This window comes from Leopardus geoffroyi, chromosome A3 (genome assembly GCF_018350155.1).
Source record: "Leopardus geoffroyi isolate Oge1 chromosome A3, O.geoffroyi_Oge1_pat1.0, whole genome shotgun sequence".
Taxonomy (NCBI): Eukaryota; Metazoa; Chordata; class Mammalia; order Carnivora; family Felidae; genus Leopardus; species Leopardus geoffroyi.
Genome location: NC_059336.1, coordinates 104,550,658 through 104,571,037, shown reverse-complemented (window position 1 = coordinate 104,571,037; position 20,380 = coordinate 104,550,658). Strand labels below are relative to the sequence as shown.

The window sequence follows — 20,380 nt, the reverse complement described above, 5'->3', positions numbered from 1 at the left end:
TTGCCTGTGAAATCTCATGGTCTAGTCAGGGAGACCCCGTAGCACACGGGGTGACTCAGTGCCCAGCGGGACATGCCCCTGGTGCAGAGGGGTTGAGGTTAACTCCGGGGGATGAGAAAGATGTCCTGTAAGATTAACAAGGGTTTTTCATGTAGACAAGAGGGACAGGAGCTTCGTGTTCCCAGGAGGAGGGAACAGAATGTCCAGCACATGCATGGAGGCAGGACTGAGCCGGTCACAGTAACTCTTCTGACACAGGAGCGCTGGGCTGGGGTAGGGCAGGGGAGCAGGACATGGGGTGAGACACCTGCATTTAGGGCCTAGGCAGCCACTTCCCAAGGGTCTTGGACTTTATTTTTGACAGTAGTAAAGGATTTGGGGGCAGGGAGGGACAGAATTTGATCCATGGCTGGAGGACTGGCCGAATGTTCCTGGAGGCAGTGCCTGGCTCTGGGGACCCAGGTCCTGCGATGCCCAGTGAAGAGGGACCGGTGGGTCGCTGAGCTTGGGGAGACCCCTCACAGACAGGAGAGCCACCCCCTAAGGCTGGAAGGTGGTGGCAAGCTGGGCCCTGCGGCTGCTGCTGGTGAACTTGGGGGAGCGGGGCTCAGGGCCATGTCCAGTGTCTGTCATGGATGGGGTGCTTGGCAGTGTGGCAAGGGGGAAAAGCAGCACTCTGTCAGGGAGAATGGGAACATGAGGCAGAGGGCTGGGCGAGGGGTCCACTCTGCCTATGGAGGCCTCTTCACCGCCCAGGCCGAGCTAGTGCACCCCCAGCTTTGCCCAAGCTGTGCGTCTAGTTTCTGGAACTTGCTCTTGAGCTGTCCTTACAGAAGTTGGAATGACATGAGTCCCAAGCCCTGGAGACGAGCTGGGCCTCCCTTTCAGCGGCCCCAGGAGCAAGGCCGGGTGTGCAATGGATGTGTGCGATGGCGGCCGGTCCCAGCTGCTAACGTCACGAAAGTGACCATCAGTATTTTTTACTGTACAAACAGCTTTTATTTGGATATGGCTACTCAGTAAATATTGAACAGTAATCATCCCAGGCAACAAAGTGAGAGATAAATGGTGGCTTTTCAAGATATCACCGTGGTGAGAAAGGGGGTGGTCAACGATGCCGGATTTTGCAGCCAGAGAGTTCTCTTTGGTGGCTCCCTGTCCCCACCCCCAGCCCCCAGGGGCAGAAAAAAGTTGCTACAAAACCGTAAGTCCTGGAATTGGCTAAGACTAGTCCCTTTCACGTAATAATTTATTTCATGTCAAAACCATAGCAGACACATGCAGTTATGGGGCTGCGCCCGACTCGCCTGGGTCAAGAAACCCAGTGCAGAGACAGAGGACGGGGCTTGGACCCCTGCGCAGATGAAGATATGTCTGCGAACACAGCTCTCTTCGGGAAAACACTTTGAAAACAGCACCTCGATTTTATGTGTCTGTGTGCATAACGCCAGCCTTTTCTTTGAGAATGCCCCCAAATCACCAATGTCTTTGCCGCATGAGGCCCCTGCTGGCACCAGTCAAGGGGACGCAGGGGGAACAGGTGCATGTGGAAGAAAAGAGACCTTGACATGGGGTCCTTTCCTGCCTCCTGAGATGTCCCACGAGGTGGGACAGAAGCCCACAGGAGAATCCTTGCGTGGAATGTTCTGCCTCCTTCCTTGATGGTCTTTCTTGAGGGAGAAGGTGGCTTCTAGTCCTTAGGGGTGGGTTTCTGGATCTCTGGCACAGGTGTCCTGTGGCCTGGAAGTTTTCTGACAGCCCGATTACGGGGAAGTAGAAGCAGGACCCACCCTCCTTCCCCTCTGCCAGGTCTTACTGTATAACTGTAGAGTCAGTGACTTATTTCTCCCCACAAATCTACCCTCAACGTTGCTTTTATGAAGATGGGGAGGAAAGGGAAGGGGGAGTGGAGTGGGGGCTCAGTGTGGCTCGTCCCTGTCAGCTTCCCCAGGGGGGTGGCAAGGAGGACGGGTTTGGACCCCAGCTTGAAAGCAAAGGCAGAGCCATGCAAACTTGCAAGGTCTGTGGATCTTCAAATCTGAAGGCACTGACAGCACCATTTTGATTTTAAGAAAACAAGACTGAACGTCCCCGTGAACCTGCTCTAGGGAACCTCACTCAGTGCTGGGGCGGAGTCCCCAAACAGGCGCGACGATGGCAGATGTGGGATTCTCAATGGCGGCGAGGGCTTCGGATATCAGTTTTCCAATAGAGCGAGGTTCCTTGTCAGATGAGACAGTTACCTTCCCAGGCAAAAGCCAAGCCAAACAGACACGCAAGCAAACAACCCCCTCCCCCAGCCTTTGCATATTCACCATAACGAATTACAACGTCCAAACAGACGCGCCAGAGGGCGATCTGGTCACTCAGCCTGAAAAGCTGGCCTGTCCATCCCGTCGATGTTTTTGTTGATCTTCCGTTTACCATCCAGATGGTGGATGTCGAAAACTACTTTTGGGAGCCGATCATCCAGGAGTTCACAGGGCATTTCTCCCTTCGGCACGGCTCCCCGATTCTTCAGTGGTAATAGATGCTGAAGGCATGGAGAATGTACAGCAGGGTGGTCATAAAGGCGAAGAACTGGCAGAAGACGAGAGGTTCCGTGTTAGCCATGGCCAGACGGCCGCCCCCACCCCTCCTGCACCTGGGTCCGGACTGGACCCCTGAGATCTCTGTAGCCTCGCGAGCTTAATGGGCTCCAGGACCCTCACCTCCTCCTGCTGCCCAAGCCAGACACCAGCCTGACTCCTCCCTTCTCCCACCACCACGTCCAAAGCCATCCCCAAACTCCTCTGCGCGTACTGCCTGCCTCTCTCTTGGTCCGCCCACTTCTCCCTTGTCTTGGCTGCCCTCATCCTTCGTGGCCTCAACTGGCCCACTTCTGCTCACTCTTCCCCTCTGAGCTGTCCCGAGAGGAAGATGTGATCGTGTTGCTCCCCTCATGTGGTTGAAACTGTGTGGTGAGTCCTTGCTTCTCAAGAGGGAGGCCATTGCCCTTGATAGGCCTTCCAGGCCTGGCTGGCCATTCCAGCTTCGCTTTGCCCCACTGTCCACTCACACCCTGTGCTCGTTCCTTCCTTCACTCATTCATTTAGCAAATACCTTTCAGGCACCTGCTATACTTCAAAAATGACAGCACACAAAACATTCAAAAATTCCTATCCTCACGGCGCTTACATTTCCGTGGCAGAAGCAGAAAAGAAGCAAGATTGGGGCGCCTGGGTGGCTCAGTTGGTTGAGCATCTGACTTCCGCTCGGGTCATGCTCTCGCAGTTCACGAGTTCAAGCCCCGCGTCGAGCTCTGTGCTGACAGCTCAGAGCCTGGAGCCTGCTTTGGGATCTGTGACTCCCTCTCTCTCTGCCCTTTCCCTGCTCACACTGTCTCTGTTGGTCTCTCAAAAAATAAACAAGTGTTAAAAAATTAAAAAAAAAAAAAAAAAAAGAAAGAAAAGAGGCCAGCTAAACCAGAAGAGTAGCTGGTTTGGTGGGGATAAGTGCCCAGGAGAAAATAAAGCAGAGAAAATACAGGGCCCACTGGGGAGGGGGAAAGGCAAGGCCTTCCCGAAAAGGTGATATGTGAGAAAGGAGCAGAAGGAGGTGAGGGATTTGGAGCAAGGGCGTCCCTGTCGGGGTGGAGGCGAGAGCCAGGCTCTGTGTGGTCAGGGAGCAGCGAGGAGGCCAGGTTGCTGGAGCAGCTGACCGAGAGCGAGCAGGGGAGAGAGGTCAGGGGGTGCTGGGCCAGACCGTGGAAGGGTGGTGTGTGGGCGTTGGCGTTAGTTGGGAGTTTAAGGGACTTAAAATTGTTTGAGGAGGAGGGAAAGGAGGCGGACAGGTTGGAAACACCTAGTGCTTGTCGGGCACCCCATCCTTACAATTGGGAATAACACTCCATGGCAACACCCCTTCCTCCAGCCACCGGATCCTTGCAGAAGCCCCCAGACTGACCCAGGCCTGGATCTTTCTGGTCACAGCAACCGGTTGGTGTTGGGCTCTCCCCCAGTCTGGGTGTTAGGTCCTTTCCAAAGAAGTGTTGGAGGCAGGATTGAGGAAAGTTAGGCCGCCAGAGGAGGAAGCTGCTGGCTGTGAGCAAGCGGCCATGTGAGGGCGCCATTCCACAAAGGGAGAAAGGCAAGCAGCGCTGGCTGAGTCTCTGGTCCTAGTGGACCTAAGGTCTTGGGGGTCCTGCTTTTCCCACGACTGGCCGGGCCACCTGGCCCTGGGTTCTATCAGCCAACGCGTTAGCCCTGTGGACTTCCGTCATTGAAATAAAAGGACATTGGAACGGTTCAGCCACGCCGAGGAATTGGGGCTCCTTTCCACAAGCGGTGGAAATTCTTCCCATGGAAGAGAGAAATGTGCTCCAGCTTGGGTTTTAGAGAAAAGAATTCTGAGGGCAAGGCTGGGTGGGGAAGCAGAAGACGTGAGATGGCAGCTGAACTTGGGCTTGGTACCCCCTGAGCTCGTGCAGACACACACACACAGCACACACAGAGACACAGACGCACACAGACACATGCACACACACATCTCCTTTCCTCCAAGCCCCCTTCAGTCTGAGGCTCAGGGCCCCCCATTCCACAGCAGAATTAAGCCCCCTTCGATGTGCTCCCCACCAGTGGCTCCGTGTTCTGCGCGGCACTCACCGAGGCTGCGGTGTTTATGTAGTAGTTCCTCAGGTCCAAGTTCTCAGAAACGATGGTGGCATGTGCTTGTAAGACAGCGGCACTCATGTACAGGATGCCAGTGGTGCCGTGGTACAGGCTGTCCTGGAAAGGAAGAGGAGAGGCCACGGCCACCGTCATGTGGGCACTTACGCAGGTGCACACTTCCCTCTCTGACCACAGAGCCGGGCGGAGGGAGCAAAAGAGACAAGCCTGCTCCTCCGACTCCTGCTTTTTTTCTTTCGCAGGGTTTCTGGTGAACAATAGTGGATTAATAAATGGCAACGGGGGCACCTGGGTGGCTCAGTGAGTTAAGCGTCCGACTTCGGCTCAGGTCATGATCTCACGGTCCGTGAGTTCGAGCCCCGCGTCGGGCTCTGTGCTGACAGCTCAGAGCCTGGAGCCTGTTTCAGATTCTGTGTCTCCCTCTCTCTCTGGCCCTCCCCCATTCATGCTCTGTCTCTCTCTGTCTCAAAAGTAAGAATGAAAAAACGTTAAAAAAAAAAAAGAAAAAAAATTTTTTTAAATGGTTATCAGTTCTGGAAGGAATGTTGTCACAGGTGAATTGGCATTTTGCAACCCCTGAGATATTCAACTCAGGAAAACTTATTAGGAGACGAAGAAAAAGTATCAGGGGAAAAGCTGATGGGTAAGCCTGTCACAGTGGAAGAGGGGCCACCAGTTGCCACATGTGATAACGACTGGAACCCACTTAACGGAATGTTGTTTCCAGAAAGGTGTGAACCCATCTTCACTGCAGGGACTTGGAGGACCAAGTCACATCTCACCAGGAAGAAACAAACAGACAAACCCAAAAGGTTGGACCTTCTGTAGGACAACTGACCCGTTTTCTTCAACAGCGTCCCTGGCAGGGAGAGCCATTGGAGGTTAAAGGTACCCAAGAACCCTCACTACCAAGTGCAACACAGGGCCCCTGGGAGGATCCTGATCAAACCGGCCAACTGTAAAAAGACATTTCAGGTGTAATCGGGTGAATCTGCATACGGTCTGGGTCTTAGATGATACTGAGGAATTATTGTTAATAACTTTATGTAAGTGTCTTAACGTAAGGAAGTTTGCATGTTTCTTTGGAGGCAGACTGAAATGTATATAATAGAATGACATGTTTTGGATTTGCTTTAAAATTCTTCAGGAGAAAAAAAAAGTCTAGGTGCTGCAAGCGTGTTTAACACTTAGTAGTGTAGGAATCTGGGTTATGGTTACTTGAGGGTCCATAATATAATGGTCCCTACTTTCGTATATGTCCTAAATTGTTCAATACAGAAAATTTTTATTTTATTTTATTTTATTTTAAATGTGTATTTGTTTTTGAGAGAGAGAAAGAGACAGAGCACGAGTGAGAGAGGGGCAGAGAGAGAAGGCGATACAGAATCCGAAGCAGGCTCCAGGCTCTGAGCTGTCATCACAGAGCCTGACGTGGGGCTTGAACTCATGAACTGTGAGATCATGACCTGAGCCGAACTTGGACATTCAGCCGACTGAGCCACCCAGGAGCCCCAAAACAAAAAAAAATTTTAAATGGTTATCAAGATGATGTGACATGAAAACAACGTAATGACATAATATTAATGAAAGAACTGACATCCAAAATTATTGGTTCAATGTGATTATATGTATATTTTACATAAAATTTGCAAGGAATATAGGAGAATGCACCCAGTGTTTGTGAGAGCACCATGGGATTGGGGGATTTTTTTCCTACTATCATTTCCTTTAATGCTGCTCCCATGATTTAACCATAAACAAAATTTAAAGGGAAACACGTCAGGATGTGCTTTATATAGAATATGTATATTCCTAACAAGGAAGATGATGGAGGGGAATACAATGAAAAATCTGCTGTGGCAGAGAAATGCTTTCATTCTGGCTTAATAGTAAACACAGGAAAGGGCATCGGGTGGCTCCGTCAGTTAAGCGTCCAACTCTTGATTTCAGCTCAGGTCATGGTCTCACGGTTCATGAGTTCAAGCACCACATCGGGCTCTCTGCTGTTTGTGTGGAGCCCACTTTGGATCCTCTGTCTCCCCTCTCTGCCCCTCCCCTGCCCTTTCCCTGCTCTCGTATGCGCTCTACCTCTCTTTCAAAAATAAATAAACATTAAAAAAAATAGTAAACCTGTGAAGATGAAAAAGTCTTGGATCCATAGTGACCCGGCCCTGAAAGGGCCTCTGGTCCCTGGTCTCTGCTGTTCAAATGCCATCTGAAATGATTGTAATTAGTCATTCTTCATGCCTTACTTATGTCCACCGTTTTTGAAGTGGGGGGGGGAATCCCCCTTTTTATTTATTTATTTTTTTTCCAACGTTTATTTATTTTTGGGACAGAGAGAGACAGAGCATGAACGGGGGAGGGGCAGAGAGAGAGGGAGACACAGAATCGGAAACAGGCTCCAGGCTCTGAGCCATCAGCCCAGAGCCTGACGCTGGGCTCGAACTCACGGACCGCGAGATCGTGACCTGGCTGAAGTCGGACGCTTAACCGACTGCGCCACCCAGGCGCCCCCGGGAATCCCCCTTTTTAGCAGTCCTCACTCCTCCATGGAGCAACGGAGTCATTTACCTTCTCAGCCTTTCTCCTTCCCCACCCAGAGGGCCCTTTGTCCTCACAATACCCAGGACAGACATCAGGAGGAATCCAAGGGCTTGGGTCACCCTCTCTGGTTCTTACCAGGACTCGCCAGGACTCATATCTTTTGTAAAATCCAAACAAGTAAGACAACAGGAACATCAGGGAGATGAGAAAAGAGGTGAGTGAGACATATATCACCCATCCTTGTAGCAAGGCGTTTGCTACCTGGGTGGCAGCTACCAGCATCCAGACCCAGCACCCAAATACCTGTAAGAAAAAAAAAATAAAACAAGAACCTTCATTTGCTTGTGTCGGGCATAGTTCCCTTTGCAGGGCATCTCTCTTCTCCTCTGTCTCTGGTTACAAGCTCTGCAGATGAAGTTAGGGGGGAAGCAAGAGGGAAATGGGGAAGGAAGGCTGGCCCCGAACAAGAGTAGACTTTGTTAGAAAACTCAAGTGGTTAACACTGAGGTCACCAGTGGAGGGACTTGGGCAGTTTGGTTTGTGGATGTGTCTTCTTGGCCCAAACAGTGTTGACATAGACAGCCGTTATATACATTTCTGAATAAGTTGCCAACATTTAAAACAGGATATTTCACAGGAAAAATTTCGATTTTAGACATCTCTTGAGAAGTCTATAGTTCTAGCCACAGTTGAACACATTCCCAAGCCAGAGTGGGCTGAAATGAGTTGTGACTGTTTCTTTAAAAAGGACCCAGAGTCCTCAGTGGACCACATCCCCTTCACCCCCAACTCCACGCCCTTGTGTCGTATGTTTTATGTTGCTCACTTTCTCTGTGGAATAGTGCTCTCCTTCTCCTGGTTCCCTTTACTCACTCACCATGCCTGCCTGGCCCTGTGTGCATTTAGCTTGGGCCCCTGGGTTATAGTATCTGACACCCTGTGGTCAGATAGCAGTTGGGCAATACTATTCCAGTTTAATCATCTCTCAACTCTGTCCAACCTTTTATTATCCTCTTGGTGGAGAAACCAAATCTTTTCTATGGACTCTGCCTTTGTTTGCTTTTAGCCTGGGTTTATACCCATGTTAGGGAGTCCAGGGAAAGAAATAAATGTCCACTAAACAGCATGTTCAGTTAGAGGCCTGAGGGAAAGGGTCAACATGAGCACCAAGTAGTTTTGCTATTGGTTTGTCTCAGAGTTTCTGTGCTCCTCTCCTTCCTGGGTTCTCCGTAGGATATCCTTGTGAGCCTCCTTGGTTCTCCCTCTCCTCACTCCTGTTAAATCTATGCTTCTAAGCATCGTATAGGTTGGCAATTCCAGGTCTTCAGTCCCACACATCCACTTGCCACTGGATGTCTCTACTCAGATGTTCCATAGAAGGGGTCAGCTTTGTACTTGCAGGATCCTGAGAATGAGCGCCTTATTAAATTTTGCACCCTGAGCATCTCACTCGCCCCACCCCAGGCCTGTCTTTGCCCCCTCAAAATCCTCAAATCCAACAGTTACAAAATCTGAACTCATTGCCACATCCTAATTCCCTCAGAACCCACTCATCTCTGCACCTTCTGAGAATGACCCTTCTGAGGGAGAGAGTGATGGGTTTGGGAATGAGTGTAACAAGTGATAATGTTCTACTTCTCACACTGCATGGTGGGAAATTTTTTCTTTTATAAAGCAATAAAATAATTTAAAAAAATGTGTTGGACTGAGACCACTGGAGATTTGGAGTGATGAAGAGACAGAGCCAAGGATGGCTCCCAGATTTGAGGTGTGGAGGAAGCACACCACCAGATTTAAAACTTTGCGTAAAGTTACAGTAATCAAAAAGAGTTATCAGTGCAGGTAGCTCACATTTCTGCTCATCTCAGGAGATAACTCATCCCTTTCCCTAGTTCTGTTGCCTTCCACACAAACTTTAGAAGCAGATTGTCAAAATCTACAGTATCTTCGGGGGCTTTGTGTTAAATTTATGGATCAATTTGGAGGAGAATTGACAACTTTACTATGATGAGTTTTCCAATCCATGAACATGGTATGCCTCTCCAATTATTGATGTTTCTTTGTCTTCTTTTATCAATAGTTTGTAGTTTTTAGCATACAGATACTGTACACACTTCCTTATATTTATGCCTCAGTATTTTATTTGGGGGGAACTATTGTAAATAGTATTGTTTTTTAAAAATTTCATTTCCTGGGGCACCTGGGTGGCACAGTAAGTTAGGTGCCTGACTCTTGATTTCAGCTCACATCATGATCTTGTGGTTTGTGGGATCAAGCTCTGTGTTGGGCTCTGCACTGACAGCTGGAGCATGCTTGGGACTCTCTCTCTGTCTCTTTCTCTCTCTTTCTCTGCTTGCATTCACTCTTTCTCTCTCTCTCAAAATAAATAAATAAACTTAAAAAAATAAAAATTTCATTTCCCAGTTGTTCAATGTTAGTAATACAAACATGACTGTTTATTTTGTGTGTTAACGTTGTATCCTGCAAGTTGCTAAATTCACTTACTCGAAGAAGTTGTTTGGTAGATTCCTTGGAATCCTCTGTGTATCTCATTAGGTTTTAATTTTTATGATTACAAATAAGATTGAGCTTACGTGCATACATTTCATCTTCTGTAAAATTTTTAATTGTTTTTTATTGGTTCCAAACATCTTATGGGTTTGTTTTTCTTACTGATTCATAGTAATTCTTTCTAATAGTGTGGATCTTGTTGGCTGTGCGAATTATTGCAAATATATTCCTCGAGCACGTGTTTCACACATTTTTATGATGCCTTTTGATGAACAGAGTTCTTAATTTTAATGTAATTGAATATGCTCACCTTTTCCTTTATAGACTGTGCTTCTTTGGTCAAGTTTAACAAATCCTTCCCTACCTTGGGTCATGAAGATAGGCTTTCTGGGACCACTTTCTTCCTGCAGTACAATTATTAGTAGTTTCTTTGGGAAAGGTCAGTTGGTAGTAGTCAGTTTGATTTGTCAGAAAATATTCTTATTTTTCACCCTGACAATTATTTCCTCTCCACACTTCTAAGATATTTTCTCAATGGTTCTACATCTTTCTATATTTTCCATTATATTCCAGCTCCATTGTTGCTGCTGAGAGGGCAGCTGTCCATTGCACTGCTGTTCTCCTGTAGGAATCTGTCTTTGGTATCTGGCGGCTTTGGGAGTCTTCTGTCTTTGAAGTTCTGCAGTTTGTGTTGAAGCGTGGGTATCTTTGTACTACTTTTGCTTGGCATTAATTTCATATTCGATACCTGATAATTCCATTTCCTCAGTCTTGGTGCCTGATTCTGCAGTTTGTGGCTTCTGTTAACTTTCATTCCTGTTCATTTTTTCCCTCCTATGTTTGGTGAATTCTGGTTGTGAATGACTGTGGGAGTAGCTCACTTCTGAATGATGCTATTAGAGAACTTCTGGATTAAACAAGTCCAGTTATTTCTGTCTAGGTGAACTGAAAGATATGCAACTTTGAGTTCTCATTTTCATAACATACCCCTGGCTTCCTGGGATGAGCAGTTCTCACCTTACAAGTAAGCAAAACATAGACATGGATATGTCCACTGTCCCTGATGAGGCTTCCACTGCTGTTATTCTGGAGAGGAAAAGCACTTTGGGATTTATAGAGAATTTATGAGCCCTTAAAGAGAGAAAAGGAACAGGAATTGAGAAGCCAAAACAGATTAGGAAGGTGACCACAAACAAGGCTCTTACTGGGCTGGACAACACATTCAGAAGCTTCACCTTCACGTAAAGACCAGCTCTGGGAGCACATTTCCCCAGATCTCAATAGTCAGTGTCCATGTGAATTTTGCAAGTCTTAGGTTGAGCCTGGGACCACCCGTGAGTAAGTTGGTTAGCGTGTCCTGAAGAGGGGGCGTTGAAGGACAAAAGCCACTGTGCCCCTTGAACTGGGCTCCTGCATGTTGATCTCAGTGACAGGGGTCTGCTGGTGCTTTGGGGCACCTGCTAAGCATCCTCCCCACCGAGACTTGGGAAGTGCATAAAAATGCTGGCACCCTGTCAACACCCAAACGATGCTAGCTGCTAGTGGCAATGGTGTTTGGGACTTAGTGACCGCACCGGAGCTCGTCAAATTTTAGACTCATTTTAGACCTCGGAAGGCAGAGCATGCTGTGTGCCATTCACCGCTGTATTCCTGGTGCCCAGCGCAGGCCCTAATACAAGGTGGGTGGGCATGGGGTCAAAGATCATCCTTCAGAATGAATCAATGATGACACTCCATGTTCATCAGGTGCTTTACAGTTGATAAGATGCATTTGCTTAGACAGCCTTGGTTAGTCTACACAGCAGTTCGAACTCCTTGGACTTTCTGAGACCAGAGAACTGCCACTTCATACCTGACACTGTTTATTGCCAGTTCACCTCTGCCAGACCTGGGGGGTGTGCCAGAGTGCCTGAGCCTCACTGTGCCTATCAGTGCCTGCAGAGGGCCCCCCCCCCCGCCTCCCCGCCATCAGAGGCTGCCCTGGGCGGACGCTGCCAGATGCACATTATTTACACGTCACACTAAGTTCTCCCCACAGTGTGTGAGGTGGTGCAGTATTGGAGGGGACTGAGACCTGAGGTCACACAGGACATGGGGTAGGACAGCTCTGGATCTCTTCTGGCAACCAGAGTTTACGCCTGAGGGCAGGGGCCTCTGAGGGCTTGGGTATCTATTCAAATTGCCTGAGAATCTTCTTGAAATGGCTTTAGTGTTGCATAATCGATGTTATGAAGGGGAATGTTATTTTTTATTTCCCCACCCTCTACCTTCTGGACGGAAGAAAGGACCAGGGCCAAGGACAAACTCCGGGCGAATTTAAACCCGGTCTTTCTTACCTCGTTTCTGCCTCAAGCAGTCTAGATTGGATTCTTTATAGGTAAGCCCGTTTCGAGTATTTGTCTTTACTTTTTTTTTTTTTTTAATTTTTTTTTCAACGTTTATTTATTTTTGGGACAGAGAGAGACAGAGTATGAACGGGGGAGGGGCAGAGAGAGAGGGAGACACAGAATCAGAAACAGGCTCCAGGCTCTGAGCCATCAGCCCAGAGCCTGACGCGGGGCTCGAACTCCCGGACCGCGAGATCGTGACCTGGCTGAAGTCGGACGCTTAACCGACTGCGCCACCCAGGCGCCCCTACTTTTTTTTTTTTTTTAATCTATATTTAGCTTTCCAAATTTTCTTGGCAGCCTAAACTGCTCTCTTATTTGAACCTTCAGTTTGTATTTTCCCAAGAGCAGGAGATATTTTTAGATGTCTGGGGCTGGCCCTCAAAGTGGAAGAATATTTTATCATAGTAAGATATTGTGATCGAGTGGATTTCAAGTACGACTTTGTTCAGAGTCTGTTTCTTACGCACGGACACAGATTACTCCTCTATGCATTCTGCAAAGGCTGAACCGAAATCTGAAGAGATCTTTTACCGTAGGATGGAGTTTAACAACAAGTTTGGTTGCTTATTCCTCCTTCGAGCATGGAGAATAGCTCCTTCGCGTGCAGAGAGCTGGTGAAAGAGAAACCGAGTAGCCTCACCCGGATTGGTGCCTGGGAGAAAAGCTGAGATTCCAGGCCTGTGGAGGCGGAGAAGTTGGGCTCCGAGCATCTCATCACACCACAGAGTGAGAAAACTTTCAAAGGCACCTGGGGTTAGGTCAGGAGGATTCAGAAGGGTCTTGTTGACAATTTGATGCGACAATCTGAGCTTCAGATAAGGATAACGGCTGTGGGTTGAAATACAGCAACTAAATTGAAGTCCGTGAGTTGAAAAAGTACTTTCAGAAAAGCCCCCTTTTGGGGTCATTTTGTGGGGGGAGGATGCTTATTATTTCGGAAGGCAGCTGTGCCCATCGTTATACACCCCCCCCCCCCGATGTTTATTATTGTGATTGCTGCTTAAAAAAGGAAAAGAATGGGCGCCTGGGTGGCGCAGTCGGTTAAGCGTCCGACTTCAGCCAGGTCACGATCTCACGGTCCGTGAGTTCGAGCCCCGCGTCAGGCTCTGGGCTGATGGCTCAGAGCCTGGAGCCTGTTTCCGATTCTGTGTCTCCCTCTCTCTCTGCCCCTCCCCCGTTCATGCTCTGTCTCTCTCTGTCCTCCCAAAAATAAATAAACGTTGAAAAAAAAATTTAAAAAAAAAAAAAAAGGAAAAGAAGGAACAAAAAGTATGGTGTAGAGGTAAGGAGATTCTAAAATATGTGGATGCCTGGGGCTTCCCCTCTGAGTCCTGTTACTCCTGGGGTCTTTGAAAGTCCATCTGGGGACTCTGAGAAATCCCCAGGGTCTAGGTCCTGCCCCAGAGATTCTGACTGAGCCCGTTGTGAAAAGTTCCCCAGGTGGTGCAGTTAGGACCTGAGAACCCTGGGAGCCTCTCTGTTTCCCGGCTGACCCACCCTGTTTATGGACGCAGCATCCTTCCTCCTGGGTTCCAATTCAAGCTCTGCCGGCTCGGCAGGTTATTTGACTCATCTGTACTTTCATGCACTTGTCCATCAAACAGAGGAGGTGGGGATTGCCTCTCTCATCGGATTCTCGTGAGAACTAGCTAAGTCTCCCCAGCACACGGTGAGCGTGCGGTAACCACTGTTGGCCATGTTAGCCATAACCATTTGGAATGGCACAGAAGACCGGAGGGAATGTTCCCCGACAAGGAGCCAGAGGAGGGAATGTTCAGGGCCAGTCTTGCTGAGGGAGGGGAAGTTCACTTCTGGGGGAGCCGGGAGAACCACCAGCTGGGTGAGTGAGAGAACATTTAGGGGACACACATCCTTCTGAGGAGTCGATGGAAGTTTCGGTCATCTAGAAAAATGTACCTATGTACACGCACGACTTTTGTCTACAAATCTGGGGACTCGCAGACCCTCAAAGCCCACCTGCAGCTCCCAGGTTGAAATCTGTTGTCATCTCCAGGCTAAGTAACAGTGCCATCAACTGCTGTATTATTTTGACAGTATCAACCGAAACATCAAATACACATATTGTTTGATCCAATCATTTCACTTTTTCGAGTCTGTTCTATAAACAATGCACAGGAACAAAATGGTGAAAGTACGAAGTTGTTTATTGGAGCCTTGCTGGTTATGGAAAAGATAAGATACATCTTAAATGTGCATCCAGAGAGGACCAATCAAAGCAATTATGTTTGCACAGTGGAACACTCAGCAGCTTTCAAAAAGAGTGAAAAAATCTTTGTATGCCAAAGGGAACAAGTTCTAAGAACCGTAAAAGGCACAGACCAGCGTGCCCAGTGTGCTATGATTTTTGTAGAAAAAGAAGAAAATGTATGTGTGCGTGTATGTACATTTGTTTGCAGATGCACAGAATGTTTCTGGAACGAAACCCAATAAACCAACCAGTGCCCCAGGCTCCCAGGAGAACTACTTGACAGGGTGTTGAATGTTTAAACTAATTAAAAAAAAATTTATATTTACAAAGCAAGAAAGAAAACCCTGTGCCAGATGATGGAGGCTGGCTTCAAAGGTCAAGACTTTTGAATGGGAGAGACAGGAGAATCACCTGTTCTTTGGGGAGGATGAATCCGTCCACCCAAATAGAGCAGGTGGGACCTGAGGCCCCTGATGGGCAGAGCAGGTGAACTTCATGCATGGAGAGGTTCTGAAGACAGACACCGCCCTGGAGATGACCCCATGTGAAAGGCAAAGGAGGAGTCGAAAGGATGCACGGTCTCAGATTGCATGGGCCGGGACTCCGGGATGAGGCGGGAGGTGTGGGCTCGGGCGGGGCAGGTCAGGGGGTGAGAGCCAGGGAGGAGCACTGGGGCGATACCCTGCTGGCAGGTTTTTCTGCATAGCTGGGCAGTAGCTCAGTGTGGTGGGTCTCACCACCAGCACCGCATTCCTTTGCTTACCACTTGTCTTAATTTTCATGAAGCACTGCCTCTCTTTCCCTTCCCTGGGACTTGGGGGAACGCGGGCTCCACCACAAAGCCTCAGAAACTTCAGGCCGGGAGGACAAGGCCCACATGAAGACAGTGAGGCCCAGGAGGTAATGGTGCCAAGCGAGCTGGGGGCTCCTTGTCCCACTGATGGCCCCGGGCGGGGGGTGGTGGGGGGAAGGGGACAGACTCCATGAAGGACAAGCTCTAGCATTGCCCACTGTGGGAACCCAGACTCCCTGGAGGTAATGAGGTAATCCACGGTCCCTCACATTCAGGAGCCCCTGGCCCATGAGCTTTAAGTCCGGGGTCTCTTGGCCATTGCAGAAAATTTTTAGAAAATTGGGGGCGCCTGGGTGGCGCAGTCGGTTAAGCATCCGACTTCAGCCAGGTCACGATCTCGCGGTCCGGGAGTTCGAGCCCCGCATCGGGCTCTGTGCTGACAGCTCAGAGCCTGGAGCCTGTTTCCGATTCTGTGTCTCCCTCTCTCTCTGCCCCTCCCCCGTTCATGCTCTGTCTCTCTCTCTGTCCCAAAAATAAATAAACGTTGAAAAAAAAAATTAAAAAAAAAAAAAAGAAAATTGTATAGGGGCGCCTGGGTGGCTCAGTTGGTTAAGCGCCTGACTTCAGCTCAGGTCATGATCTCACGGTTCGTGAGCTCGGGCCCCGCGTCGGGCTCCGCGCTGACAGCTCGGAGCCTGGAGCCTGCTTCGGATTCTGTGTCTCCCTCTCTCTGCCCCTTCCCTGCTCACGCCTTGTCTCTCTCTCTCTCTCTCAAAAACAAGTAACATTAAAAAAAAAAAAAAAAAAAGTTCTATGAAATACACAGGACACCATTTAACATCTTAACCGTTTTTAAGTGGTACGATTCTACGGTGCTAAGGGCATTCACGGTGTTGCGAAACCATCGCCACCGTCCACGTTGACAATGCTTTTCATCTTGCAAAACTAAAACTCTGTACCCGTTGCCCACTCACTCTCCCCTCCCCCTTCCCTGTCCTAATCTTTTGTCTCTATGAATTTGGTTACTCTGAGGACATCATGTGAGTGGAATCATACAGGATTTGTCTTTTGGCGACTGGCTCATTTCACAGAGCATAATGGCCTCATGGTTAATCCCTGTTGCGGCCTGTGTCAGACTTTCCTTCCTTTTTAACGACCGAATAATAGGCCATAACACGAACACACCACATACATAATTTGCGCATCCATTCCTCCAGTGATGGGACGCTTGGACCGCTTCCTCTTTTTGGCTGTCACGAAGGGTGCCGGTGTGTGCAACTATCTGACGCACGTTCTTTAAAAGGGAAAAAATAAGACGAAACTCATCCTGGGGCTGTGCTTTGGACCCCGTAATTCTGGTGCAAAATGCTCCTTCAGACAGACCCACTGTGTTTGTGCTGGAGCACGTGTCCGTCTCTGGGTGGGGGGTGGGAGGGGGTTGGGGGGTGATATCAACTCAAAATGCTTTCACTCCAGGGCGATTGTAATGACTCAAACCCAAACCACGTGGCAGGAAGGAGAGCTGTTACTATTTTTCAACCCTAAGATTTTTTTAAACTGATTGTAAAAAATGATGTTAACAGCAAAGGAATTTTTTGGTATATTAGGTCCCCTTCCAGCCCTAGTGCTCGCGCGTACGTATTTTCTATGAAGCTGGAAATCGTGATGGACATGCATTTTGTATTCTCCTTTATATATTTTTGGATTTTGCTACGTGGCTTGATACTAAAATTGATTCTTGGTATGCAAGGTCGTTCTATTCAGTTGGCCTGAGCACTGAATCTGTGAACACGGAGTCATTTGCTTCCAGGGGAAGTAAGCATTAGGTTCCTGCAAAATCTCTGGTCACAGTATTTTCATCAACTGATCAACACGTACCTTTATTTGAGGTGCTTCAACGCATAGCTTTATGTTAGGTGTGTGTGTAAAGACACCTTATTTAATATATGCTCTTGAGTCATTAACACTGAACTCTTGGCCAACAGCACTACAAGCCTGTCGAGCACGTATTGTCTATGAAAGGCAACTCACGGGGTTCTTGTGCTGAAGCCCTAAACAGCACTTCAGCACGAACCGAGGGGCTATTTTAAACAGCAAAATCACCAATGAGAAGCACAAAAATGTGAAAGATGTGCCCCCAGACAGACTTTGGAAAGGACTCTTGTTTACAGGATGAGAGCTGAGACAAGAAGGCACAGGGTAACGTCTTGCTTGGCCCCAGCTGGGAACATGCACCTCAGACAACCCAAACATTTTGCTGCTCTGTATGGGCCCGCCAATAACCACGAGAGTGCCGTGAGTATTGTTCAGCAACTGCGAATAAATTGTCGCGACTACATACGTTTGCGAAGAGAGAATCCAGTAATGACAAGTGACTGCACTTTTCAATGCCACAATTACACTCCATCAGGCTGAAAAATGTCACTTACTCAATGAGGCCCCTGTGCCTGCACATTGGATGTCTCCGGCTTTTCCCGTTACAGACAATGACACAGGAAATAGCGTTACAGAGATGGTTGCCTTCGTTTAACTTGTATCCTTGAATTTCCCAACTGGGCTTACTGGTAGGAGGCGTGGGCAGGGAGGGGTGATTTTCCACCATTCACTGGGCTCATCGCAGGCCCAGGCTGGGACATTTGTGTGACTGAGTCTGGCCCTTCCAGGGGGAAGACATCAGGGGACTCCCGGGAAGGGGTTCTTCCTGCCTAAGGAGACCAAGATGAGACCGTCTCCGTTCTTGCTCTGGCCGTTGCTGTGTCAGGTATCAGGCCTGGAGCTATGAAACGGAAGAGGACAGAGGTGGAGGGAAACGGTTTGGGCCCTGGCGATGCAGCTATACTGCGAAAGAATCAGCCCAGAGGTACAGCTGGTCGAGACTTCCCAGAACGTGACATGGTCCGTTCCCTTCGGCTCAAGCCAGTCTGAGCTGGCGACGGCCCTTGGCACGGCACTGCCGAGGACCAGCTGGGATGCCTGGGACCCCACCCCCCTCTTAGAACACCCTGCTGGCTCCCCGTGACCCGCAGACCAAACTCGGGCCATGGCCCTGCAAGCCCAGCCTGCCTGACTCCCCCCCCGCTCTGCGTCAGTCTCGCTGAGCCTCCGTCAGTGCCCCCAGCCCTGGGGCTTCCAAACGTGGGCTGAGATTCATGGTGAAAACCACTTAGTTCGTCGCCAACAACATTAAAAAACTAAGTAGGCTGGACTAGCAAGCAGGAGTACATTACCCATGGGAAAGGGAAACAGTGTCCTGAATCTGTTGTTTCATTGCACACACACACACACTGCACATGCACACCTGCACACACGTGTACCGGGCTGCCACGAAAGCATCTCTCTTCTGTGGGCCCCAGTCGGTGTGGGGGAAACCTTTGTTCTGGAATGCCTTCCTTCCTCTAGCCAAGGGCCTCTGCCTGTGCTGGTGTGCACCCCCTTCCACAGTCCTTTCCTCCACAGCACTGTCTGGGGCAGACACTCTTGACATTGGGTCCACAGCACGGCTGCCATAGCAGGAGCCCATCGGGGACCTGAGGGCCACACTGGGGCCCATATGGGCCGCGTGAGCCTGGGAGAGGAAGGGAGTGGGAACGAAACTTGACAGGAGCCCTGGGTGGGACAGGTGGGAGGGGTCCTGGAGTGTCCCACATCTGCAGTGACTAGAACTCAGTGTGGACGAGCCAGGGAAGACACAGCTGGGTGACGCTGGCCTCCTCTGGGCTGCCTCGGGGAGCCGGGCGCTCCTGGGCGGTCCTCACCCAGCTCGGACACCCCTGTGCCCACGTGGGTGCTGCCTACAGCCCATGGGGCAGCTCCCGTGCCTGAGTCAGTGGCTGCCAGCCTGTGAAGCTTCTGAGCAAGAATCATTACCTCTTTCGGACAGCGGAGGGGGAGGAAACCGGTTCTGGGAGGCCAAGCGACTTTCCCAAAGTTACTCATGGGAGCACGCCAGGCCTGGACTGGAATCCAGGACCCGCACACAGCTAGCATTGTATGGAAGTTCTACGCTCCATAATTTAACCTAGGACACTTCCAAACACTGAGTCACTACATCCTGATTCACAGAGGGCGAGTTTTCTCTGTGGCTTTAAGGTTAGCAGGAAATTGTGGCCCAGGCCCCTTGGCCTCCGGTGAGGGCCCATGTCTTATCCGGTCCACTCCAGGAACAATAGTGCCGGCCAGAGCTCCAGCTACCACCGCTCCTGGCAGAACAAATCATATAAGGAGGCCTTGGTACCCATAAGGCAAAGGAGGGGCTGGCCGCTGGCTGGGGAAAGTCTGTGCCTACCTTGGGGTGTGTGCCTGGGAGGGGCAGGATGCCGCCGCAGGGGGAGGGGCTGGTGAGTCAGCGGAGCCTCCTCCGCCTTCCTCCCCTCCCTCCTGGCTTCCTCCCCCAGGGCCACTGCACCCCCCACTGACCCAGCTTTTTATTGACCGAGCAGTACAGATTTTCATAAAGTAGGGTAATAAAACCATTCTTACCCATCCAAAGTCTAAAGAGCTTTTCCTTCTTGTCTCTTTAAAAAAAAAACAAAACAAAATGGAAACACTAAGCACTTTTAGGGCAAAAATGTTTTTTACCCTCCCTTTTTAAAACTTTTTTTAACCTTAGAAAAGTTAGAAAGTACAGAAAAGATGTAAAAGCAGATAAATGCATCCCACTCCCCAAGGTGGCCTGGTGGACAGGCTTCCTCCAACCTCAGTCTCTTTCTCTTTGGCTCCCACTATGGTTGTCAAGCTCACGTCCCTTCGCATGTTACCAGAAAGTCACCAGACGAGCCCAGGAGTCGGGCTCAGGGGACGTTCTCCACCTGAGCCCACAGATGTTTTGTGTCCAAGATGGCCGTGATCCTGTTCTTTGTCAGGCACTGAGGACCCGTAGTGATATCACTATTCACTCTAGTCCCGGTTGACTCCTGCTCAGCTCCCCCTCCCCCATCTGTCTATGATCAGACCTTTGAGGGCAGGGACCAGACCAGGGTCACCTCCTCCAGGAAGCCACTCTTGACTGCCAAGCCCCGAGTGCATCATGAGGAGTGACCTCCTTCATGGTTATTTTCTCTCTCCACTGCCTCCTCCCCAGGCCCCGAGCTCGGATACAGGACTTGGATACAGGACTCGGCCCTGTGGTTTTTGTGTCCCCAGTGTAGGGCGCGGAGCCTGGCACAAAGCAGGCTGTACATGCTGCCGAGTTGAGGAGGAGACAGGAGGCGGGTTGCTGGACCCTCCACTCCCTAGCTGCTCAGTCTCATCTCCCTGGGCCTGA

At 49.6% G+C, this 20,380-nt stretch overlaps 1 protein-coding gene and 1 long non-coding RNA gene across 4 annotated transcripts in view; one reads left to right on the top strand and one right to left on the bottom strand.

The window, feature by feature from the left end:
* Nucleotides 1-974: 974 nt before the first annotated feature.
* MALL (mal, T cell differentiation protein like) overlaps nucleotides 975-20,380 on the bottom strand; it is a 28,550-nt gene continuing 9,144 nt past the window's right edge. Inside the window, exons 3-5 of one of the 3 annotated variants that reach the window (XM_045446927.1) lie at nucleotides 7,350-7,517; nucleotides 4,644-4,766; nucleotides 975-2,533 (exon numbers count right to left, since the gene is read on the bottom strand). In XM_045446927.1, coding sequence (XP_045302883.1) covers nucleotides 2,363-2,533; nucleotides 4,644-4,766; nucleotides 7,350-7,517 — 462 coding nt within the window. In that variant the 3' untranslated portion in view covers nucleotides 975-2,362. Of the gene's footprint in view, nucleotides 2,581-4,643; nucleotides 4,767-7,349; nucleotides 7,518-20,380 lie in introns of all 3 variants that reach the window. The other 2 variants (XM_045446928.1, XM_045446929.1) reach the window with 2 other exon arrangements.
* LOC123581152 lies at nucleotides 13,366-19,634 on the top strand. Its single transcript, XR_006703644.1, has 2 exons — nucleotides 13,366-15,224; nucleotides 17,289-19,634. It is a non-coding gene; the product is annotated as an uncharacterized LOC123581152 (long non-coding RNA).